The sequence below is a fragment of the Macrobrachium rosenbergii genome, chromosome 48, assembly GCF_040412425.1.
Source record: "Macrobrachium rosenbergii isolate ZJJX-2024 chromosome 48, ASM4041242v1, whole genome shotgun sequence".
Lineage (NCBI taxonomy): Eukaryota > Metazoa > Arthropoda > Malacostraca > Decapoda > Palaemonidae > Macrobrachium > Macrobrachium rosenbergii.
This window is the reverse complement of record NC_089788.1, coordinates 35,032,341-35,059,034: the sequence shown is the minus strand read 5'-3', so window position 1 is coordinate 35,059,034 and position 26,694 is coordinate 35,032,341. Positions and strand designations below refer to the sequence as shown.

The window sequence follows — 26,694 nt, the reverse complement described above, 5'->3', positions numbered from 1 at the left end:
TGGGAGATTGTCAGGTGGCAGGGAGGTGATCAGCTACTCTGAAGAATTCTTATATCAATTTCTTGGAGGTGATGGCTATCCAACCTCCAGAAGAGAGAGACAACATAACTGCAATATGCTACATGAAGAGGTCGCAATCACGTTCACCTCCTCCCAATATGATAATGCTAGCCATCTTTCGGATGGCACAGGCAAGGAAGTGGCACATGTCTGCAGTTCACCTCACAGGGGTCTCTTTGTAATAGCAGACTCTCTATCAAGGAAAACGACAGCCTCAACAAATTGGATGTTGGACAACCACCCTTCTCAAACAATAGCCAACATGCTTCCACGACCAGAAGCTGACCTGTTCGCCACTTACGAGAATCACAAACTCCTAATATATGTCCCCGAACCTGGACAGTCAAGCAACAGCAAGAGATGCCCTCCTAAAGACTGGAACAAGGGGAGGACAATATCTTTTTCCTCCATTGTCCCAGATTTCGAAGGTTTTGACCAAATTTCTAACCTTCAAAGGAACAGCGTACTTAATAGCTCCAAATTGGCCAAACAAGCATTGGTTCCTATTACAGTACTTTAACAACGGACTAAAAGATCAATTCCACTATTGTCCACTGTTCTATCCCAGACAGTAGGAGGGAAAGTCGTTTACTCATCCTCCTTTCTGAGCAGAGACCTTCACTTATGGATTTTTAAAAACTATCTGTCATGAAAATTACTCACCCAGCATTGCTAGGTACCTAGTGCAAAAATTACGGACATCATCTATCTGCCAATAGTAGTCCCTATGGAAGATATGGTTAGATTAAATCCATACTGAGAGCCCAGTTGAGATATCTATAGAAACACTCTTTATTTTTCTTATATACCCTTTTGAAGACAAATGCCTTGTGGTTACAACAGTCATGGCATACAAGGCTGCATTAACGGAACCCTTGCTTTATGGATTCAGGATTGACTCCAGTATAGAAATTGGCACTTCTCTTCTGCAGTCTTTTGATATACAAAGGCCTACTCCGGAAAGGCTTCCAATTACCTGGTCCCTGAACAAGGTGCTTAGCCTTCTATCAACCCCTCAATTCAGCAGACCCAAGACAACCACAATGTACATGCTACAAAAGTTGATCTTCTTGATTGCATTAGCATTAGGAGGTCACATTAGTGAACTGGGCTCTCTTAGATGAGGATGATGCATCATGCAAACAACTGACCAATTATTATTGTCCCCTGGCCCATCATTCCAGGCCAAGAATGAGTATCCTTTAAGAAGGAAATCTGTTCTTATAAGAAAACTCAATTTAGCAGACAAGACATTATGCCCGGTTTAAACACTTAAGGTTTACCTAGAAGTCACGGCAAACATCCCAGAGGGTCCTATTTTCCTACACCCTAGCACATACTTGCCACTCTCCTTACAAGGGCTGAGAATGATTGTATTGTCTCTCATTAACCCTTAAACGCCGAGCCTCTATTTACAAAAACGTCTCCCGTATGCCGGTGGCGTTCGGTGAGTTAGCGCCGAAGCGAAAAAAATTTTTTTTTTTTTAAATCACAGCACGCTTAGTTTTTAAGATTAATAGTTCATTTTGGCTCCTTTTTTTGTCATTGCCTGAAGTTTAGTATGCAACCATCAGAAATGAAAAATATCATTATCATATATAAATATTGGAATATATGACAGCGAAAAAAACATATAATTGTATACAAATCGCGCTGTAAGCAAAACGGTTAAAGCTAATGAGTTAATTTTTTTAGTTGTATTGTAAACTAAATTGCGATGATTTTGGTATATAACAAATTGTAAAACGATCAAAGCAACACAGAGAAAATATTATCACAAAATGATGCATGAATTCGTAATGCGCGGACGTAAAAAATTTGTTTTTTTCAAAAATTCACCATAAATCGAAATATTGTTCTAGAGACTTCCCGTTTGTTGAAAAATGAAGCTAATTGATTGAATATTACTAGACTGTAAGTGTTTTAGCTAGGATATTTGTAAGCCAATGCATTATATTTCTTGCACACTGTGCATTTACTTATTATTGGTTTGACAGTTACTAAACCTTTAGGTATCCAGTTTCCCTGTTCCCTAAGGTAATTTAAAGTAGTTCCCGTCCTCATATGTTGAACCATGGCATGACAATAATTAACATAAAAGAAAGTAAATTGATGCCCTTTAGGTAATAACATAGGGTTGTATACATTATAATCAAAATACAAACATTTAGCTATTCTTCCTCTTGATTGCAGGATCCCATTATCATCAAGAAATAAATTTAAGTTTGATACTAATATTGGAATATCTTTATCAGTTTTAACTTCCTGCTGTAAGAATTCTATTTCTTTGGAGAAGTGCTCAGACATCTTAATCCAATATTCTAAAGCCTTAACCTTTGGATCCCCTCCCTTTACTTTACATTCAAGTTTAAACAAATAGCTAGTACACTTTAACATTTTATCATAACTAGAAAATCTATTTATATTCAAAATGCCAGTGTTTACTCTGTTTACAGCATTAACATAATTTACATTTATTTTTAGCTTATATTCAGGGAAAATACTTAATAGCGGATATTTAGGCCAATTATCAAAATTATTAGATAGCCAATCAGGTCCTTCTAACCAACACTTTCTTTGTGACAAGTACTTTCCGTATGTCAATCCTCTTGTAATTAAATCAGCTGGGTTCTGGTCAGTATGCACATAATGATAAACTATAGGGATGTTAAATTCATTGGAGAAATCACCAGTAAGACTATCTGCCTCCAATATCCTGTTTCTAACAAATTTAGGTTTCACTTTAGGCTCTTTTGTTATACAGTAATCCAATTTAGCACTACTTGAGCATCAACACAAATATTTACAAATTGAAATTGAATATTATTATAAGTTTCCATTAAGGTTGGTAAACACTTCAAAGCTAAGACTACTCCCATTAATTCTAAAGTAGGTACACTGTGCTCGTTACCCTTTTTTAAAGGAGCTAGCTTTGCTTTAACAAATAAGAAAGTACTTTTATTTTCTTCATCACATGCATACAACACAAACCCATAAGCTTCAGTAGAACTATCACAAAATATATGCAGTCCATAAGATTTCTGTTCATTTATGGCTTGTCTAGGAAATGATAACTGAGATAACATTTCAGAATCTTTGCTGATAGTTTTCATTTCATTTATTATTTCTTTGGGCACCTTCTGATCCCATTCTATTCCTAACTTCCAAACTTTGTGCATTAGGATTCTACCTTTAATAGTGATGGGTAAAACAAAATTAAGTGGATCAAAAACCTTGGATATTTGTGATAAAACTTTCCTTTTGGTGTCAGCTTCTGCATCTATCACACAATCAGCTATACTTAGTGTCATTATTTACATTATACCTATACCCTAATACCTTCTCCTCTGTGCACCCATGCTTTACTAACCTATCATCAGATTTCATGGTCTCCCTTATCTCAGTTGAGTTTGAATTCCATGATCTTAAAGTGAATCCACCTTCCTTCATTCTTGAAAAACAAAGATTATATAGCTCATGTAATTCACCTATGTCATTGCTAGTCACTATCAAATTATCTACATAAAACTTGTTATCTAATATTTGCCCTACATTTGTCTTGAGGATATGATTCATTATGATGTTTCATTACATAATTCAAGATAAAAGGAGAAGAAGTGTATCCAAAAACAATAGTTTTGTATCGATAACAAACTAATTTATTTCTTCTTCTCCAAAAGAAGCAAAATGTATTCTGATCATATTCACTGGCCAACTTAATCATAAGAAAGGCAGACTTTATGTCGGCTAACATAGCATATCGATTAGTTCTGAAATAAAAAAGCAATTTCAAAATGAAACCCATCAAGTCAATACCAGTATAAGCAGCCTCATTTAAAGATGGCAGATCCTTTGATGTTTTCAAAGAGCAATTGAAAACTGGCCGTATTTTAGTTGTTATTTGTTCTTCAGGTCTGATTACTGGCCTATGTGGAATCCAAGTGTAATCTTCATAATTGGCAGGATCTACTGTTATTTCTTCTATAATTCCTTCTTTCAATTGATTATCAAAGACTTCCTCATATTTCTTTACTAAACCATTCCTATTAAGAAGTTCCATAGTTTTATCTAACACTTTAAGTGCTACAAAATGATCAGAAGGTACTTTGGTGATTTTGTCAGCATACCAAGGTAAGTTAACATGATAATGCCCATCCTTTAAAGTAATTCCTTCTTTAAACTTCTCTATTTGTTGTTTATCAAAAGACACTAACTCTTTGTCACTATTCTTAATCCCCATAGACTCAAAACTAAAGAGATTTTCAAGCCCATTATCTATTTCACAATCAGTTAGTATATGCTCAAGAGGATTGAAATAAGACTCAAGTGGGTCCATCACTAAATTTACCATAGTCTTTGTTCTAGCACTAATATATTCATCATTGACAGGCTTTCTTACATGAGCATCAAACAGTTCCTTGCCTTGTTTTGAATCAAGAAAATTGAATACATTCCCTATAAGAGCTACCTTGTTATTTATAATTACGCAGTTACCTCCAGCACATATCTCTTTATGAAATGAAAAATATTGAATTATATCAATACTAATTAACATTTCAATTTCAAATTCTTCATGATTCCCATGTCCATTGAAGGCTTCATCAGCTAATTCGAAATTTGCAGCCTTTAATTTATCAGCCACTAAATTCATGCCAGGAATTTCAAACTTAATGCTCATTTTTTCACATAATAAAGGGACAAAATAAACCTTATTTTAAATTTTTATGCTAGTAGACATTTGCTTAAAGTTCAAAGTTTGTTCACCTATATAGGTACTAACATCATGATCAACACTATACAAATTGTCATAACTAGAACACAATTCTATAGAAGTTTTTTTTTCATAATATACAATCTTTGACTCCCGCAGTCGATCAGGCTTTTTATTTTACGATACCTTTTTCCATTCTTAAGCTGTAAGGTCATAGTAGGCAAAATGTTTCCTATTTCTATATTGTGCATAGCATAACACAAATTTACATTAGTACTAGTAGGAGATTTTTTGTTAGGGCAGAGAGGGGGTTATATGGTCTGTCCTTTTACACCCCATACATGGAAAGCGCAATTTTCCCTTTTTTCCATAACACTGATTCATTATGCCCAGAACCAGCACATCTAGGACAAAGAGACAGTTCTAATATTCTGGCTATTTTGGCTTCATAAGTTTTAAATTTGTCACAATTACCTAATGAGTGGCCAGCCGCAGCACATAGTTTACAAGAAATTTTAGATGGTTTACTAACTACTGATTCAAAGTTTTGCACAGTAGGAAACTTTTCCTCTTTAACCTGCATTAGGCCTCCAGCTACATCATTACTAGGTGATTTTTTTCTTTCTTTTATTCCTTTACTGGCTGCATTGGTCTTACTTAGGGTTTTCAGAGCATCTTTATAATTATCAAAAATTTCAGTCAATGTAGGGTAATTATTAGAGGTTTTATTAATTAACTCTCTTAATACTACTTTAGGTAATTTGCTCACGATTATATGGCTAACAAACATATTCCCTGGAGTATTCTCCTCCAAAAAATCAACCCCATACTTCTGGAGTTCACTTAAATAAGACCTAACTTCAGATATGTACAACTTAATATTTGTGAACTCTGAATTGTGCTCATTACTGGGAGCCGAACTTAATATATTCCTTAGAGTTTCATCAATAATAAAATTTTTGTCTAGAAACTCGTCATCAAGTAACTTCATGGCAACAGCATAATTTTCATTACTGACAGACAAATGACTGACTTGTTTAAGAACATAACCTTTAAGATACCCAAGTAAATATGATAACAGAATCAGAGTAATGTTTCTTAGAACCAATGACATTACCAAATTGATGCTTGAAATTGGGGTAAGCAAATTTATCCTTTTCTCTACCATTGAAAAAGCTACACTGCAAAGGAGGTGGTTTCCCTTCTGACATGCACTCACTCCAACCCTTTATGTTCTCATCAGAAGATGGAACTAACCTATCAACTAGATAGCCTTCAAATTCATCTAAACTAATGGATATATTTATATTGTATGTAGCTTGACTATCCAATTCTTCATTAAAGAAAGTACTATCCTTTTCCTCTAGTGCTGTTTTTTGCATTATAAGATTAATTACTTCATCACACTCCTTGACTTTCGAAATTTCAGCATTAATTTCCTTTATTTGCCTTCTGCACAGTAGTAGAAAGTATTCCACTTTGATCTAACTCAGAAAGTTTCTTGCAATATATTGTTATTTTTCGCTTATGAGAGGCTCTGCTAGTTCTGATAGCACTTACTTTCTTTTTAATTGCTTCCAAGGGCAATTCAGCTGGTTCATCCCCAAGCTCCTGCAGTATTTCTGATTTAGCAGCCATGGTGAATGCACAGAGAAGAAGACAGACCCAACAAACAAACAAATAATAATAATGGGTCCGCTACTCCCCAACACTATATGCACTTTACAGCCTTATATTAAGGGCATACTTCACGCCACTAACTAATGCTTGCCTATACTTGGCCAACCTAGCTCTTGACAAGTGTACCCCATCAGCAGCGAACTGCTCTTCACTGTCTAAATAGCCGTTACCACCAAGCTGCACTACGCTGTCTAGCAAATCTTTTCGTTTTATTTCCCGATTTAAATAATTGTTCACTATATTGCGACATTTTCTAAATTCATCATGCTCGGGTGCGTCAAACCTATTTCCTTGATGAGGCTACGAGGCTCAACTTGCATCGCTAACCTGATGCAGTTCGGTGGCAAACCGTTGTTTAGCTGGCTATAAAACGAATTCAAATGGCCCCGCAATTCATCGTTGGTTAAAGAGCTAACTATTGAATTACCTCCGAAAACAACCACGATGATGTCCGGATAAGCACCACCAACTAAGTTGAACAACACTGGGTGTTCCAAAAAATGAGGAAAATCCTTTCCCGGGTATGATTGTGATTGTACTTCAAGGTCTACTGTTGAATTATCCTTTAAAAGTAACCGGGTGAACTGAGGCCAATTTTCCAATCACTGGATATCACGCACATATGAATGGCCTAATATTAATAATCGCATAATGCTACTTGGCCTAGGCTATTAAACTGACTCAATAGACTGCAGAACTTCCGAACTCAATTGAGTTATGGAAGGACTAACAGCCTATTAAATAAGTTTAACAACCACTTAATCCTACTCTATATACTATTACCATATTTACACAAAAATGCCGAAAATTCATAACATCACAAAACCTGTAGAACTTATGTTAGAAATATTGTATCCTAACACTTATTTACTATATTAAATTATTTACAATACATTATTCTACTTAACACACCTGCATTCAACTAAGTAAAGCAACAGTATGACTAGCTTACACCTTCCTAACTTCTCATAAATGTACAAATACAAGATAACAGAAAGGTAAGTTGCTACTTAGCCACACTGTTCGACATTCTACAGGTGTCCTTGTAGAAATATAACATCCTGGTCTAACGTTGATGAAACTTGTTTTCTTAACGATGGTAGCTACTTGACTGACTCTAGCTTTGCTTTTACGTTCGAGGTAACCTCAAGGGGAGGTTCCAACAATATTTATGCTAGTTTAAATATTTAAATGATTTAATTACTTCGTTATTTTGTTTGATTTACTCAAAGTTATTTTACTTTAAATTAATCCTAATTATAATTAATTCAATTAATGAATATTAAAACCAAATACGATATATAGTATTTATTAAATTATTAACGGTTTCGTTTACGCAATTAGTACTTCAGTTATGAATGAAACTCAAGGGTGCGTTTTTGCAACATTTATTACCTTTAAGAGAACTAAATTTTTATTTATTAAGAATACTCAATTTTCGTTGTACAATTCCATCATACCGAAAGAATTTTCCAACAAGACGTTCCAAACAAAGTAACTATTTCATCACCAGAGGGAATATGTAGTATGTGGTAATAATTTTTTATTGAAAGTCATAAATGTATTAAAAGTTTAATTAAATTATTTTATTATTTTCTTGGTCCTAGATGTTGTATGGCTACTCAGCCAGTATCCAAATATCTTTCATGAAGCTTTTTTACCTTTTTTTATCTGTAGTGTATGAAATTTAAAAAAATAATTTATTTTCCTTTTTATCCCATTTAAAATTTTTCTGTGTCTGTTTTGTTCAGTCGAAGATTTGTTATTATCATACTTGGCAGAGTCAGTGGTATTGATATACTTTTTGTGCTAAATAAAATTTCTAAAAATTGTTTCTATATTTAAAAAAATATCCAAGAAAAAAGATGTGGTAATGCAAAATTTCTACAGAACATCTGAAAATTCAGATTAAAATAGATTTTGAATAGCAAGGTTTTACTGTATACAGTAGCAAATCATGAACATGATCGTATTTGAGATTAGAGCCCAATAGAATAAACCCTGTTTGTTAAGAGGGTCTTAAACTAGCGTAGTCAACTGTGTGATAATGAGTTTTATTTCTGAAATTAAACCACACGCTTCTGAATAATAGCAGTCTCAGAATTTTGTAGACAAGAATGTCATATCTTTTGTTTTTGCAACAGTGTTTATTAAATTTGGTCAGTCAAGAATTCACCATCTTTTCAGAGTTATTTATGCAGTTCTTTTTTGTACATTTATTGAGATATTGCTATCTAAAAGTGGTTTTCTACCTTATTCACTTGTGTCTTCTTGTTTGAAGAGTGACCAGGACCATTTCCAATTTCAGGTCTTTTTGTTACTTTTCGACCTGATGGTAAACAGATAGCTGTGGCCACGATGGATGGGCAAATCCAGATGTTTGAGCCTAATACAGGAAAGCAGCAGGGTAGTATATCAGGTAGACCTGATCTCGGGGCAGGCAGAGCAGACGCAGATAAAATTACGGCCAAGAAGAATCTTGAATCAAAGTAAATACTGTATGACTGTGTGTTGTAAGGAGAAAATGAGAACATTGCTGTACTATTTTTAAATTTTTTTATTTATTGAACATGATTGTCAAACTGTTAAAGGAAAAATATGCTCAAATTGACTTGTAAAAAAGTCAATGGTTTACTTGTCATAATGCACAGAAATTAATTATATTATAGGAGGAAACTGTTGAAATCAAATTATATACATCTCTGAGTGCAAGTTAAATTGGCTATATTACTGTATTGTCAAAGATGTTGTTGAGATCAAATTGTTATATTTCTGTAAATGCAAAGGTAAATTGATTATATTACTGTGTTGCCAAAAGTAAAGTCTCATGATATTGTAAAGGCAAATGACTTACTGTATTTATTGTCAGGGTAAAATTACATGCAAATTAACTTTCTAACTTGATTCCCACAGATGTTTCACTACTTTATGTTACTCTTCGGATGGCCAGTACATACTTGCAGGGGGACAGAGTAAAAATGTCTGCATTTACAGTATTGAAGAAGAGATACTTGTGAAGAAATTTGAAATAACACAGAATAGATCTTTTGATGCCATGGATGTAAGTACAGTACATAGTCCTTTGTGTAGAAGTAGAGTAAAATCATATATATGTATCAGTATAGTTTCTTTTAGATGTCTTGAAGGGATTAATAACACTGATTTAATGTACTTTGCACTTAATAACAGAGGCAAAAAAGAAAAGATGCTGTTGTACAGCCCAAGGAAAGTGATTGGATAAACCTGAGAGAAGGTATTATAGAGAACGGGGCAGACAGTATACAGTGAACCCCCCCTTATTCATGGGGATGCGTACCACATCCCCCCGTGAATAGGTAAAATCCGCGAATACTTAAAACCCCTCTAAAAACACTTAGAACTGCCCATTTTGATAGTTTAAACACAAGAATACCCCTGTAAAAATGCTTATACCTGAGTATTTTAATAGTTTTATCACAAAAAAGTGCATTTATTCATGAAAAATATGTGAAAGTACAGTAATTAGTGAATATTTCTCGGTGAAAAATACTGCGAATGGGCAAATTTTCCGCGAATAATGGCTAGATATGTTCCACAGAGAAACCCGGGAATGCGTGAGTCCGCGAATCATGAGAACGCAAATACGGGGGTTTACTGCAGTTCAAAAGTAATTTAGTTTAATCATGTACCTTTTGATTTTCCAATTGTGTAAAAAAAAATAAGCAAGGTTTTTATTTATTTTTTAGTTCTTCTATATAGGATAATATGGAGCATAGTTTTTGGTGAAAGATTATCAGTACTTTGGAATTTGTTAAACTTTAAAATATGACATTTTTACATTCCTGTATTAAGTGAGGAGTCATAGAAAAATAGGGAAAATTTAAAAAAAACAGGTTTTGACATAGGAAAAGCCTATTTTTGGTAGTCGCTGTTGAGTCCTCAAGGAGTTACCTCCCATGGTCTACCAGAGCTCCATGGTGACCAAATTAATATCAAAGAATTCTCTTCTAGTTGGCCTTTTTGGCCAGGTATTGTGTCGTAATGATTAACATTATAACACGTGATGGAGTATATAATGGACTCAGATAAGATGGCACTTTCCCTTATCTTCAGCAAAGCTGAACCCAGTTTTCCAAAGTCAAAAGAGCCTGCAAGAAAGAGAAGTGACTATTGCACTTGGGCAACTGCCCTCTTGTTTACAACTGGGCCGTTAAAGACCAAGGAACCATTACTCTCTGTTGGTCAATGGAGATTGATCCCTTGCCCAAATCCCATGCCTTTTCATCAGGGAAGTGATAGGGTTTTGAGAACTCGAACAGCGACTACCAAAAATAGGTTTTTCCTACCTCAAACCCTGTTTTTTGATAGAGTAGTTGCTTGTTTCATCCTCAAGGAGCTTTACAAAGAAATGGACAGGTGACAAAACTGCTTAAGCTCTCAATTTTTAATCCCCCAACACCCAAAAGGAAATAACATTTCCAGTCTGAGGTCACGCCACAGATTTCAAGTCTTATTCTTTATCCCGAATACTCTTCAGGTTTTGGTACCAAGGAACAAGAAACTATTCCCGAACTTATGTTTAAGGATGCAGTACTGTTGCCCTTCTCCCAGCGATAGTTAGCATATTCACCGTCAATAAGACCCCTGGCTTTCTGCTGTAGCACCTAGAGGTTAAGATTAACCATGCCACTTACTGATACACAGTGTAGTTGAATTTGTTCAAGCACATGTCAATAATTCAACTGGTGACCACCCTGTACATTCAGAGACTTCTTCGAAAGAGACATATCTGAAGAAGGCCAACAACGTACTTACTTTCCTATTATCATGTGACCTAGGAAAGGAGTGTGAATTTGCCTTTTTAATGAGAAACACTACAATCATTCACAGCCCTTGTAGGGAGAGTGGTTAGTATGTGCTAGGGTGTAGGAAGGTAGGATCCTCTGGGATGTCTGCCATGACTTCTAGGAAACCTTAAGTGCATGAACCGGGCGTAATGTCTTGTCTGCTAAATTGAGTTTTCTTATAAGAATAGAGTTCCTTTTTAAAGGATCCTCATTCTTGGCCTGGAATGATGGACCAGGGGACAATAATAATTGATGGTCAGTTGTTTGCACGATGCATCGTCCTCACCTAAGAGAGCCAGTTCACTAATATTACCTCCTGATGCTAATGCAATCAAGAACATCGCCTTATGTAGCTTGTGCATTGTGGTTGTGTTGGGTCTGCTGAATTGAGGGGTTGATAGAAGCCTAAGCACCTTGTTCAGGGACCAAGTAATTGGAAGCCTTTCAGGAGCGGGTCTTCTTATAGCAAAAGACTGCAAAAGGGAAGTGACTACTTCAATACTGGAGTCAATCCTGAATCCATAAAGCAAGGGTTCCGTTAATGCAGCCTTGTATGCCATGACTGTTGTAACCACAAGGCATTTGTCTTCAAAAGCATATATAAGAAAAATAAAGTGTTTGTATAGAAAGTAACTGGGCTCTCAGTATGGATATAATCTAATCATATCTTCCATACGGACTGGTATTGGCGGATAGATGATGTCCATAATTTTTGCACTAGGTACCTAGCAATGTTGGGTGAGCAATTTTCATGATAGATATTTTTTAAAAATCCATACGTGAAGGTCTTGGCTCAGAAAGGAGGATGCATGAACGACTTTCCCTCCTACTGTATGCGATAGAACAGCAGACGATAGTGGAATTGATCTTTTCATCCGTTGTTAAAGTAATAGGAACCAATGACTGTTTGGCCAATTTGGGGCTAAGTAAGTTGTTCCTTTGAAGGTTAGAAGTTTGTTGAAAACCTTTGAAATCTGGGACAATGGAGGAAAAAGATATTGTTCTCCCCTTGTTTTAGTCTTTAGGAAGGCATCTCTTGCTGTTGCTTGACTGTCCAGGTTTGGAGACATATTAGGAGTTTGTGATTCTCATACGTGGCAAACAGGTCCACTTCCGGTTGTGGAAGCATGTTGGCTATTGTTTGAGAAGAGTAGTTGTCCAACATCCACTTTGTTGAGGCTGTCATTTTCCTTGATAGAGAGTCTGCTATTACAATGAGACCCCCCTGTGAGGTGAATTGCAGACATGTGCCACTTCCTTGCATGCACCATCGGAAGGATGGCTAGCATTATCATATTGAGAGGAGGTGAATGTGATCGCAACCTCTTGATGTAAGATATTGTAGGTATTTTGTCTCTCTCTTCTGGAGGATTGAGTTTGAGACAAAAAGACAGCCATCAGCTCCAGGAAATTGATATAAGAATTCCTCAGAATAGCTGATCACCTCCCTGCCACCTGACAATCCTCCCAATGTCCTCCCAACTTGTCAACAAGGCATCTATGTGTATTGTCACTCATACAGACAGAAGAGTCAGGATCCAAGGCCAAAGTATCTCCCTAACTTTTTTTAATCTTTTGATCCGGTCTGTCTTGCATCTTTTTTCTTGCATGTGATAGCCAGAATTTGTTCACATTTTTAGTTGCAATCTGAGTATTGGACCTTTTGCTGATGCGAACTGCAGCAGGCCCATCATATGTTCTAACTGCCATCTGGAAACTCTGGGCTGTGCAAGGAACCTTTTTAGGACTTACTTTATTCCATTTTGAGTGTGATGGGAGAAACAACAGGCCGTGAAGAGTATCCCAACACAATCCCTGTCACTGAAAGTGTCTGCTGGGTGTGAGGTGCAATTTTTTCAAATTTATTATAAAACTTTTTGACTGTAGTCTGTTGACCAGTACTCGTAGGTTTTTCAAGCACACTTTTCCTGTGGGCTCCCAGATCAACCAATTGTCTAGGTAGGCTGATAGTTGTATTCCTTTTTTTTGAGTTCTCAAACAAATACCGTTGCTAATTTTTATAAACAATGTTTAGCCCAAAGGGCATGACTTTGAATCTGTCCGTATCTTTCCCTATCCGGAACCATAGGAAGGGGTGGAAGGGAACAGCTATAGGGATGTGCCAGTATACATCTTTCAGATCTATAGAAACTGTACAAGTCTCTTTTTAAATGATTCAGTGTACTTAGACAACTGTAATTATCCAAAACTTTTGGCAAACAGTGTGCTTGTTCAATGTTGATTGGTTGAGGATCACTTCCTTTTTGGAGGAATCCTTTTTGAGGACGCTGAAGAGATGTAATTGGTGGCGAATATACACGTTTTTCTATTGGCCCCATTAATAGGACCTATGTGCACATATAGATAATGCTGTCCCCCAACAGGGAAAACGTCCATTGTCTGTGATGTCATCGAAGCCAACCCCCAACCATACAGTTCCTATTGGTATCTGCCTCCTCCTCTGCCTTTGCCTTTGATAGACATTTCAGGTGCTGCTTTTCCTTTTTTCCCCTATAAGATGGTTTTTGGACCTTGTGAAAAAGGGTGTCCTTGTTGTTGTCCCTTTGTAGGGAATTGTCCTTTCTGACCACCTACTTGTTTTATTAGGAAAGCCTTTGGGGGTGACTGAAGGGTTATATGATTTTTTGATCAAAGCAAGCCTTTTTTGGGGTTGGGTAAAGGGAAATGCTGGGTTCTTTGTTTCCTGAATTCCCCTTTCTCCAGAAGAGTGTACACTGTACAATTCTGTTGGAAGGCATGCTCATTGACTTGAGCCACAACAGACTCCTCAAACAGGTCCTTACAGAAGGGGTTAGAATGTAATAATGCAGTGACATTGGAGAGTGATTTGATGGAGCCCTCCAATGCTTCGAGTCGCACTTTTATGCGCCATTCTAGGAAGTGACTTGAGTGCTTCCCATCAGGTTCTCATAAGACTTTTGGCCTCAGCAGTAAAAATCATCCTGGTATCTTCTGGACTCCTTTAGGTGGCAACTTCCAGCAAGGTGGTAGAGGTTATGGAGTCGAAGCCTAGCATAAAATTCTGACGAGGCTGTCCCCTCTGAGAGTCTTCTCATAGGGGTCCCAAACTGCCGTGTAGCTATATCTAAAGGGAGCTTTTTCCTTTCAAAAGGGAGTTGCAGCATTGCCCATTTCTTGCTGGAATTTCCCAAAACTGGGATGCCTGTGGCAGATGGTTTTAATTCTGCCATTGTCTCATGTTTTTAGTCACAACAAAATCTGAAAATCTGTCTTCACATGACTATTAACTTTGAGAGTGAAGGGACAGAAGGCTGGGGCTACTTGGTGAGCAACTTGCGTTTTATTCAAAATGGAAGTAGAGATCCATTTTTCGTTGACCTGGTAAAGGGTAATTTGCCCTTTCCTTAGTGGAATTTCCTGAAACTTGAATGACCGTGGCAGATGGTTTGAATTCTGCCAGTCTCATTTTTAGTCACGACAAATTCTGAAAATCTGTCTTCACATGATTAATAACTTTGAGAGTGAAGGGACAGAAGGCTGGGGCCACTTGGTGAGCAACTTGGGCCTTATTCAAAATGGAAGTAGAGATCCATTTTTTGTTGACCTGGTAAAGGGTGATTTCTATAGCTTTTAATGCTATAGACACAGGTAAGAAAACTGTTTCTATTAGTGGTTTCTCCCTGTCTGGTGAAGATGGTACCAGGTGCCATTCTGTATTAGGGAATGCTGCTGTTTGTAAATTCTACATGTACAGCTTCGGTCATAGTTTTTCCTCTCATTAATTACATACTTGCCACTGGGAGAGAAAATGCACATTGAGGCGTCTCGCCAAGGTTTATCAGTATCATCCCAGGTGAGTATTGGAGCCCCTATTATGTTTTGATCTGAAGTTCTGTATTCTGAACTGACCCTTTTGTTGTTTCCAGTTGGAATTCTAACATTAGACCTGGTTGGGCACCATTTGTATCCACACTCACTTTGGACCGTACATGACTGACTTACTTTCCTTTTCAGAACCATGCTTCATATCCCTTATATATTGCTGTTCTGTGGCAAGGGCATCTCTGATGGTACTCAATTTCCTTACAGAATTGATCAAATGCCGCAAACTGTGTATCCCCTTTTGGGGGAGCTTGCGCAGTCTGAGCTTCAGCAACTGAACTGTAACTGCCTGTTAATTAAGGGGCAGAAGTCCTGGGTAAGTTACTATACCCCTCCGAAAATGTACTGTAGTCATTTCAGTCGGAGTTAGGTGGATCCTAGTATCCTTTTGGGGAAAGATCCTGTTCAGCAATGATAGCTGCATGGGGAATAGAATCCCTTCTGGAAGGTTTCTCCCATGGCTAGCTAAAATTTATTTCCCAGAGCCTTCTGGGTTCAGCAGGGCCATTTGAATGGCAATGTCCGTTTCATATTCTTTAGTAAGAATGTCAACCCCATGTAAAGATTCCTCTACTTGCTCCATGGGTGAACCGCGTTCGAATCTCCGGCCGGCCAATGAAGAATTAGAGGAACTTATTTCTGGTGATAGAAATTCATTTCTCGGTTTAATGTGGTTCAGATTCCACAATAAGCTGTAGGTCTCATTGCTAGGTAACCAATTGGTTCTTAGCCAAGTAAAATAAGTCTAATCCTTCGGGCCAGTCCTAGGAGAGCTGTTAATCAGCTAGTGGTCTGGTTAAACTAAGGTATAACTTAACCTCCACGGGTAACCTGGGAGGTACTGGGAACTGATGTTACTGGGTTTTGGACCAAACATTGATGTTGTTTTGAGAAAGGGTTAAATATCTGCTGCTGGAGTTCTGCCGGAAAGATATAATCTCCCTCTTCCTCACCCCTACTGAACCCTAGGACCCATTGAGGCAGCTTAAAAAGGAGCTGTTTCGTCCTTAAAACTTGCTGCCAGGAGCATACTACAAATCTTGCCCAGATCTGATGACCAAGCAAATTTTCCTTGTTTTTTACAAGGACTTTGCTCATGACAGGTGGTATGGGCTGTACCCACTGGCAAAAAGTGAACCGAGCAATTTGCTATGGAACACTTGAACTGAGGATCCTGCTTAATGGTGGCCCTGTAGTGACATAAAGCAAGTTGTTATGAGAAGCTAGTTAGTATTAATTGATTTTAAGTGAGGGACGCCTGTAGTTCCTCATATAGTTTCCATATTAAAGGTTAACTTGATTGTGAGTGTGCATTTGTTGTACATTTAATTAAATGTCTATGTGAACTTAAACCCTCTAAGGTTTAGGTTAGTTTTCATACCTGTATGTAGCTGTATTACTTATACATTGTTAGTCCTTTTGGAATGGCTGAGTGAAATTTTTAATTCTAATTGTCATGCCATTCAGACTAACTGCTATGAACTAATTTTTTTAACTAATCCAAGCTACTGTTTTATATAGCTTAGGTTAATGCTTCTAGTATAATCTACGTTAAGCTAAGAATAGAGGGTTTCTTAGAAGGTTCTTGCTTAACCTATACTAGGCTTATTTAAAACTTAAGGAAATAAACTATACAGAAAATAATCCTCTCATAATCTGGTTTTCTGTTTTATGTGGCCAAGACTACCCTTTTATCTGATGTTCGGCAATTGCTGTTTTTGGCTAATAGTAGAATATTCCTTAAAAAGGGTTCCTACTTAATCTGGTTAGGCTACTGCCTGTTCTAGGTTTATATCACCTTTAAGGATATAGGCTTCATAAGACCCTACTAGTATGTAGACTTACAGATATTCTACTGAATTGTAAAAAACTAGGTTATTTTATTGAGCCTAGGATACTGTATTATATATAATCCTACGCTTATTTGTTCTCTCTTAACCAAGTATAGGGTATTGCCTAATCCAGATTATTATAGATCACTCTTAAATGTATAGGCTAGGCTATATAACAGCAGAAAACTTACTAATATGTAACCTTATAGTTAGTCTACTATTTTTTGTCTAACCCAGGTTGTTTATATCCAGTTCTTGGCTATTTTTCTACTATATAAAACAGTAACTCACTAATGTGTAAACTTGTTAGCTAGGCTATAACTTACTCTAATCTACTGTAGGCTGCTGCCTTATTTGGATTATTTAATTCACACTTAGGGGTATGGGTTACATAAAACAAAATTACCTTAGTATGTAGCCATAAGGCTAGGTTACCATCTCATCCAGCACATATTACTATTTCATTTAGTCCTAGGTTACATGGTCTAGGGTAACAATTTAGTCCAAAAATGGGATGTTTTGTAAAAAGTTATCACTTAACTTGATATAGAGGAATGCCTAGGCTAGTCCTGGATTATTTAGCTCATGGTTAAGTGCGCAGGCTTATATAAAAGGAAAAAGTTTATACTAATATGTAGCCTTATTGTTAGGCTATTATTTTTTTTGCCCAGATATTGTTATTATCTGATCCTTGGGTCCTCGGTCCAAGCTAGGGCACTTAAGGACACACAATCCTAGGACATAGGCTACTGACAACATCCACTATTAATGTAGTCTAAATTATTCTCACTTAATGCCTAGGTTATTGTAGACATTGTATAATCTGAAAGGATTTTCTATATGAATGATAAGTTGTGGAACATTTCTTTTGGTTAAAACATTTAGTTAGAATTTAAAACAGTTTTCACTTTACGAACTAGGTAGCAATCAATGAGCTGGGTTCCGGTTTTTACAAAGAAATTATCAGTTCCAAAAGTTTAAAACTAAAACTTTTAACTGGAACTTAATATTAAGCAGTTATCTTGCTATGTATTGTTTCCATGATCCTCAATAATGAATACGGTGAAAAAAGTAGAATTTTTTCGGAGTGCTGGTAACGACGTGAACCGTTCACCATAGACCAAAAAGAGTTAATGGCTCCTTGGTTTTTAACGGCCCGTTTGTAAACAAGAGGGCAGATGCGCATGCGCAATAGTCACTTCTCTTTCTTCGCTGAGGATAAGGGAAAGTTACCTCTTATCTTTGAGGCCATTATATACTCCATCACATGTTATAATGTTAATCATTACAACTCAATACCTGGCCAAAAAGACCAACTAGAAGAGAATTCTTTGATGTTAGTTTGGTCACCATGGAGCTCTGGTAGACCATGGAAGGTAACTCCTTGAGGACGAAACAAGTGACTACACTATCAAAAATATTACAGTTTTATATTTTCTTTGTGAATCTTGAAATGTTTAAGCCTTATAGCATTATTTTATTATCCATCCAACATTATCAATTGAATTTCTGAGAGAGAGAGAGAGAGAGAGATTTAATTGTAACGTACCTCTTTTTCATGCAAAAAAATTACTAATGGTACCTATTGTACTGTTAAAGTCCACAACAGCTTTTGGCTTTGTTATGATATTTCATTGTTTGTCAGTTTCAACCATTTCTGTAGGGTGAGTGGTAGACAATAGGATCACTTTTATTGTCTTTCAATTTTATTGCTGTAACTTACAAACTTTAAGAAAAACATTTGCTGAAATTTTCATCTCATGAATCCATTAATTCCTTATTATCATTGCTTCTAGTTTCTTTGTCATTCATTTTGATTGTGGAAGGTAATGATATAGCAAAAATAAGAGTGTATTTCAGCAGAAGCTAGGGAATTTGAGACCTGAAGCTATATATTGTAAAAGTGAATAAGACAGTGTTGAAGGCACACTGCCATCTGTCAAGAAAAGTGCACACTGAACACGTGCTATTAGGACAGAAAGGATAAAAATAGGAATGCTCCAAGCATGATAGAAATTAGGATTATGAATGAGTACTCTTATGATTGGAAAACATTACAGAGTCATTGTTCATGAGTGCACTCAGGATAGTAAGGAAGAGGTTAACCAAGCCAATTGAGCCCTCTCTAGTTGATTTAAAGGATTTCCTGTTTAATGAGGTGTGAAAATTGAAATGAGGAATCTGAAGAAGCAGGACTGCTAGACAAGAAGAGTTGAAAGAACAGAAGAAATGTAAAAGGTAGAGAGTGATGGAACTGTGTTCTTGAGGTGATTTACAGACCCCGTATTACTGTCAACATTGCATTGTACAGTAAGCACCAAAATGCCCCAGTTTCTGAGAATGTTGTTCAAAATTCACTAGCTGGCAGCTATAGTATGTAGCTCAGTTACGTCTCTTTTTTTTTTTGTATTAATAGATCTATTAAAGAAAATAAGGCTAAAGTGTAGTGCATAAGTATCAAATTTTGTGAAATATATAAAAATCTGAAGAAATAAACAAAAGTATAGAGATGAAACAATATGGAATTTTTGCTCCTCACAAGATTGGCAATACAGGTTGACCATCATAATCCGGCATCATTGGGACCTGGAGGGTGCCGGATTAGCCATTTATTAGGCTAGAATACACGAAATCCAGTAGCTAAGCACCTCATCTTAGAATTAAAATATCCTATAAATCAGTACAAGTTAGTTAATAAAGAAAAGACAATTATCAAATACAGGTAGTGCTCGAGTTACGATAATTCGACTTACGATATTTCGAGTTTACGATTACGATGGGGTTAGGAATTAATACCGGTACGAAAATATTTAGGAAATATGTTTAGAATTCGCGCAGGCGCAGGCAGCAGGTACAATCAGGCAGCGAGAGAGACCAACTTACAATAGAATAACTTCTTTTCCATCTCTGTACTCCATCTGCTAGTTAAAAAAGTAAAAGAGAATGATAAAAGTATTGTTAGTAACGTTAAACTCTTGCGTAAATGCGTACAGCCATAAACAACTGAACGGGAAACTGTTGTTTTGCTAATAATCGTATTGGATAACAACTGTTTTGCTTGTATTTCAACCATCGTACGATAATACACAATTACCGTATTTATGTTACAAATGATGTTAAGTACTGTACAATAGGACCGATATATTTTCTACACTATACCCTTATTCGCTTTGGAGAAAAGATCGGCAGGGAAATATACTGCTACAGTAACTTAAAGCTGTAAGTTGTAGCTGAAGCTGAGAAAACAATGTTCAAGCTGCTAATGACTATAAATTATCATGCATCGGCAACATGGATGAAACTCGACCGTAAATAGAACTGGAGAGAATGTATTTTAATCAAAACTACTAGGCATGAAAGAATACAAATTACTACTGTTTTTACACCGATAAAAGATAAGTACGTAAAGCTCGTGTTATGATGAAATCAAGAGAAAATAGCGAATGGAATCTTGATTTTTTTTTACACAAAACAAACATGCCCCCAAACGGCCAGCCGCGATTCCCGCGAATGTCATATATTAACGAAAAAAATAGCTATATTAATTTCACAACGAAACGTATTTAAGTTATATTTCGACTTAAAAACACTTCGTATAACGAAAAATATCCGTGTCCCAAATAAATAAAGTATCCATATTCATTTACACTAACTAGAAGCAAGAAAAGCGCTTTGAACTTGTTAAATGCGGCAAAATAAACACCGCGATATCATTCCCAAAACAAAACATTGATCGCAATTTATAATACAAAAGCAATATGAGAATATACGCAATTGGAAACAATGTAGTAAAGCATAACTTTTTAAAAGATCTATGAAAAAGATGCACATTCATTGTGTTGATGTTTGTATAATATTGTTAATATGTGAATACAGTTCAGTATAATGTAGGCTACGCTACCAGTTTGCTGATGCAGCACACTGCGCCACCAAATCGAAGCGGCTGGCGAGCGAGTTAGCGCAGCGACCCAGGAAATTTGAAAATTAGTGCGGAAACATTGGAAATTACTCTAGCCGAAATTTGTGCTGGATTACTGATTGCCGGATTAGTGATGGTCAACCTGTATTATCAATGTTTATTAGATCAAAGTGGAAAATTACTTTGGTTAATTTTGATCAAGGTGGATAAAATATGGATATTTCACCGGGTGACACAGGTCGAACCCAGAAATATTGAATATCTTAGTATGATATCAATGATTATATCCAAAATACATAAACCAATGTGTAACAATAGAATAAAAAGGGAAAAATCTCGGTCAGTTAAATTTACGCTTCCTTAACATCAACTATAACCAATCATGCATGCACCTAGCTTCAGCAGGGAAGTGGGGTGCAGTTGTTCATTCTGATTTCTGACCTTCAGTGTCAGTGGTTATGTAACCTCTTGCCTATCAAGATGAATTGGCTAGTGATTAGACTTAAGTAAATGGAATTTTTTTTTAAGTAGATTTGAAAGTCCCATTTGTTTATCGTTTATTTGTTTTGATAATCTGGTTGACTAATTTTTGCATGATATTTTGGGCAAAGATTTGCATGGCAAAAAGTTACGATCAGTCTACACTGAAGAGCGTCATTTTGTAAATGTTTTAACCTAATAGTTTGTAATTGTGCAGAAGGTGATAAGTTTCGAAATATACTAGTTAAAACTGAATGAGGATTCACTTTTAAAAATTTTAATGTAGTTCATTGGGAAATTTAGACCACAATTTCATTCTTTTACCTCATAGATTTACGTAGCTTAACTAATTTCAATATTTTTCTTTTCATTACTACTATTAGGAGACTGTAAACCGTAGGAAGATGGCTGAAAATGGTGTTAATTTAGCTCTTGTTGAAGAACGGGAAGACAGAGAGAGTGAAAAAGGTGTTTCTATACAGTTACCAGGAACTCGCAGAGGTGACAAATCAACAAGGGTATTCAGGCCTGAAGTTAATGTAACCTCTCTTCATTTTTCACCAACAGGTAATCAAGGAGCTCTTTTTTTTATGGCTGTGTTCAGTTTTGATTTGTTATGTTAGTTTTACTTTTGGGGTTACCATGGAGAGACTATCAACTTCAGTCGTGAGAAGACATTTAAATTTCATACCAAGGTAAGTATGAGTAAAAAGGCAAGCATTTCATTTTAGGACAATTTAAAAAAATATGTGAATCAAGAGGAAACAACATAGGAGTTACGGTACAAAGACAAACATAAATATATTTGAGTTCCCTCATTACTGTATTTGAAAAAAAAAATATTTTTAAGATTACTTGACTGGATTAAAATGAGTTACTTCGTGGAATGCAACCATATTGAATAAAAAAGGAAACAAATAATCAGAAATGAATGATAGGAATGCTTACTTTATTGTAAATTCAACTGGTGTAAATGCCTTTTAAATTTTCATATCTGACATGTTAAAAAATATAGAAAGCAAACTTACTTTATTCACCCTTATCTGAAGTTTGAAAATAAGGCAGATATTATTTGCACTTTATTTAATAATCAGCAAACAGTTACACATACGCGGTCTAAATGCAGTTTGTACCATAATTTTTAAAAAAAGTACTTGTAATTTTCTTTCCATTGCTGTCACATGTTTTGGGACACAAACACAACACTTGTGGAATTTATTTTTCTCACTTGGAGGGATTTCTCCAGAGAAGCAATCATTTGCAAAGCAGGTAGAGGGACCTCCAGGTTTCAAGGAAGGAGGTTGAGGAAGACAGTTTTGAATTAAGTTGCTTGTTGTTTCCAACTTCCAACCAGTATTTTACAGGTGTCTTAGCCGACTCCTAGTTATGGAGAGTTGATTTGTGCAGTTGGTAAGAATTCCTGACACCGAGGTTTATTAGTTGAAAAAAGAAACCTTGTAAAATTCCTTTGCGTGTTTCTGATCAAAGCATGATTAGCTAAATGTTGGTCCACAGGACCCACTCTGCCCATTGAAAAGTTTAGTCACAAACATTAGTCTCTGTTACTTTTCTTTGTATGGTGAATGCTTCTTGATATGGATTTTGAATAGTAACAGACCTGCACATATTTTTGTCTTTCCATAACATTGCACTGACATGCCTCTTTGAAAGGCAACACGTTCATCCTTTTCGTTTTGGACGACTTCACTCCTTGAGACATTTTTTTTATTTAGTCGGACATTTCCATATATATCTGTGTGATTCTCGTCTGCAAACTGAGAACTATAAAAGTTGTCAGGAGTAAGGCAATATTCTTTGTTCCTACTGTGATACAAACCATGCCCTTCCCTTCTATAAGGGTCTTTAGTATGCCACGAACTTGGAAACAAGGGTATGGCCATATTGGAGATGGGGCTGAGTGGTGGAATACCTCCACTCTACCCATGCTCTATCTGGTCACATTTTCTTTGACTGGCATCAAGAGTGGATATGTGACTCTTCTCCCCTTTGTGTTACCATTGAACTTGGATGAGTAGCCCACTACTTTGTTGTTTTTACCTTTAGAATTGTTTTTTCCGTTGTGTTATGTTTTTATGGTTTTTTCAGTGGAGACAAAACTTCAGCAACACTGGAGTGGGGGATGTGGATACCCAGGTGGTTGCCTTATTTCCCACCTTGGTAGAACAACAAAAGCATTGTTCATTTTGTAGGGGAAAAGTGTGGTAATTTTTCCTCTTATGAGGAATGTACTGATGTGTGTTCTCCTCAGTGGGAAAAGTTTAGACAACATAGGAAGAAAAATGACAAAAGGTGTTTGTTGGCATCATCAAGGGAGTATTCCCTATCTGGGATGCTGCTGGATACTTCTACAGGCAGTCCCCAGTTATTGGTGGGGTTCCGTTTCTGAGGGTGTGATGATAACCGAAAATTGTCAATTTTCGGGGGTTATCGGCGCCGAAAAGCGCCGATTTTTGGTTATCGGCGCCTCTGTTAGGTATGTATCAGCGCCGATAAGCAGAAATCGGCGATTTTCGGCACCAAAAATTGCCGATTTTCGGCGCTAGACAAGTGCCGTAAAACCGGATCGCTGTTAACCGAGCCCACCGTTAGCCGGGAACTGCCTGTAGATCTTTCCCTTTGCTGGCATCCATTCCTTACCACTTTCTAAGAGTGTTTCCTCACCTTGAAAGGATTACTCTCCTGCTTCAGGGAGGCCTACTTATTTTCTTTCCTCAGGAGATGAAGGACTGCTGGGGTTAGTGGAATGGAATGAAATATAAAATTTAGGTTTGAAGCCACGCACTGGTCTCTGAGGGATTATTCATTGCTATATAATGAATTTGGGTTGAGATGAATAGTTATGGCAATGAACTTATAATTTTATATATGTAACTTACCTAGTAATTACAGTGCTTATAGTTTCACTCACCGGCAGCTTAAACATTTTGAAATTCGCCGTAGCACTAGTGTCGGTGTAGGTAACTATTCCCTGCCCACTTTCGGGATAAGAGAGGAATGACTTCAACAGCGAGATTCAATTGTTTTTCTGCTGGCTCTGACAGTGATTCAGTTGTGAGCAGTCAGCTTAAATTTTGGCTTTTGTCACTTTCCCTTTTGAGATTCTTCTTTGGGTGAAGTATATACTGGTAGCCTACGGCTTTTGTATTTATGTTAGGTTCTCTTGTAGCGAGACTGTCTAGGATGCTTTATTTTCTCATTTTGACTCGATTGTTGACTTCTTAGACTTAGCCTAGTATGTCTGACTCTAGTGCTGCTAGCTTACGCTATTGCAGCAAAGGCTGCAATAGTAGGTTTACTAAGAGAAATATGACTTACTCTGAGAGCGTAGAATGTAGGATAGGGGACGAGTGTTCAGTTGATTAAACCTGTGAAGAATGTTCAGAGTGGGATGCCAGAAAATGGAAGGTTTTGGGGTCTCATTTAGTGAAATTAGACAGACAGAAAACGTCAGGTGGCCGCTAGAGCCGAAAAACAGACAGTAGATACCAAGACCTTAGTTAGTTCTGCTGATGATGATATTCCTGCTTGACCTTTGCCTGCTCCTGCCGTGTCACCCGTTCCCAGTTCTCCGATTATTCATCCTACTCCTTTACTCAACTTTCGCTTCTGAACCTGACCCCCTTGCCAGCCCTGAGTCGAAACTGGTGTATAATTTTTGATGTCAAAATTGGGTTAATTGTGGATACTGTGACCCAGTTGGTTGCTTCAGTGCGTGTCCTTATAGACAAAGTAGAAAAAAGTGCTAGTGTTAGTGAAGTGTCAGTGGAAGTGGCAGCTGCTCATCCCGCTGACACTCCTAGGCAAAGGTCACTGGTGTACTCCCATACACCCGGGAGCAGTCATACCGGAGGCCCAAGGGAGGTTGGTAGGGTCTGCCCGCGGGGAGTCGTCACCTCAGTTGGACCTCGCAACAAAGGATAGCCATTGGAAAGGCATCCAAACGGAAATGAGTAGGATATCCTCAAGTTCTGAGGCTACCAGCCCCTAGAATAGGTGCCGCTGGTGCTTTAGCGATGGATCGCGGCCACTGAAAAGCACAGCGGCGGACATGGTCTGCTCCCCTCCAGTGCCTTACAAGAAATTTAGGGAGCCCCTGCAGCAGCCTTCTTGTAGTTTCTGGGATTCCCCAGAATGCTTTTCTCCAGTGTATCCTGTGAATGAGCCCAAGTGTTCGTCTGCTTTGAGACGCTCCTTGTCATCTCATGAGCGCCCAGTAGCGACTGAGCTCCCAAGAACAAACGACCTTCCAGCAACGCCTGGACGCTCAGTAGCTCCCAAGTACCCACTAGCGCCCGTTCCTCCAGTTATGCCTGAGTACCTGTCATTGCACAAGCACTGTTCAGTACCCGAGTGCCCTGCAGTATCCGAGCGCCCTTCAGTATCCAAGCGCCCTTCACTGCACAAGACTTCAGCTCACAGACGGACTTTGCCTTCTTTGGAATGCTCAGCACTTTCCCTGACGTGTCTGGCACCTGATGCCAAACATCTGATGACATTTATCCCAACGCCTTCTGCGTACATGATGGACCCATTGCTAGCTCCCATTCAGCGTCAGCTGACACCTTAAATTTGCTCGAGAAAGAGCCTTCTTCTTTGACCCAGGCCCCTCAAGATTTGCTTCTGTGCCGTTTTGTCGGAAGATGAAGGTGAAGTAGGTGAAGTGGATCAGGGCTCCCCTCTGACAGCTTATGGAGCTTTATTGACATACTGTACTTGCTGCAGAACTTTCCGCGATTCTTCTGGCCTCCCCAGCTTCGACGTTTTTCGTTTTTCATCAGTGACAAGTCTTCGACTCCTCCCGGTTACCAAAGATGGTGCTTTCATCTTCCGCTAGGAAGGCTCTCAATGATCTGGACAGCTGGCTCTCGGAGAAGAGAGACCAGGAGAAGTCTTCCCTCAACTATCCTCCCTCTCATCTTGTGCGCTGGAGGTGTTCTTCGTACGAGACCGGAGAAGCTCTGGCTCTTGGAGAAGAGAGTGCTGGGGAAGTCTTCCTTCAGCTATCCTCCCTCTTGTCTTGTACGCTGGAGGTATTCTTCTTACGAGACTGAAGAAGCTCCGACACTGGGAGTGGCTGCCTCCCCGGGGGGGGACTTCTCAGGACTTATTGACTCATCTGCAAACCAGTGGATGAGCCTTCTCAGTACCGTAGCCTCCATGGAGCAGTTTGTTTCCCTAGGAAGGCTCCATATGAGAACTCTTCAGTTTTATCTGTGGGCCAGCTGGGACACGAAAGCTCATCCAGACACATTTGTCTTCCTGATATCTCAAGAAATCAAGGAGGATCTCTGGTGGTGGAAG

General features: G+C 37.7%; 1 protein-coding gene across 1 annotated transcript in view; it reads left to right on the top strand.

Annotated features, from left to right (window-relative positions):
• LOC136831338 (periodic tryptophan protein 2 homolog) overlaps positions 1-26,694 on the top strand; it is a 283,085-nt gene that overhangs the window by 171,257 nt on the left and 85,134 nt on the right. Inside the window, exons 13-15 of the mRNA XM_067091632.1 lie at positions 8,760-8,940; positions 9,365-9,512; positions 21,756-21,939. Coding sequence (XP_066947733.1) covers positions 8,760-8,940; positions 9,365-9,512; positions 21,756-21,939 — 513 coding nt within the window. The remainder of the gene's footprint in view (positions 1-8,759; positions 8,941-9,364; positions 9,513-21,755; positions 21,940-26,694) is intronic.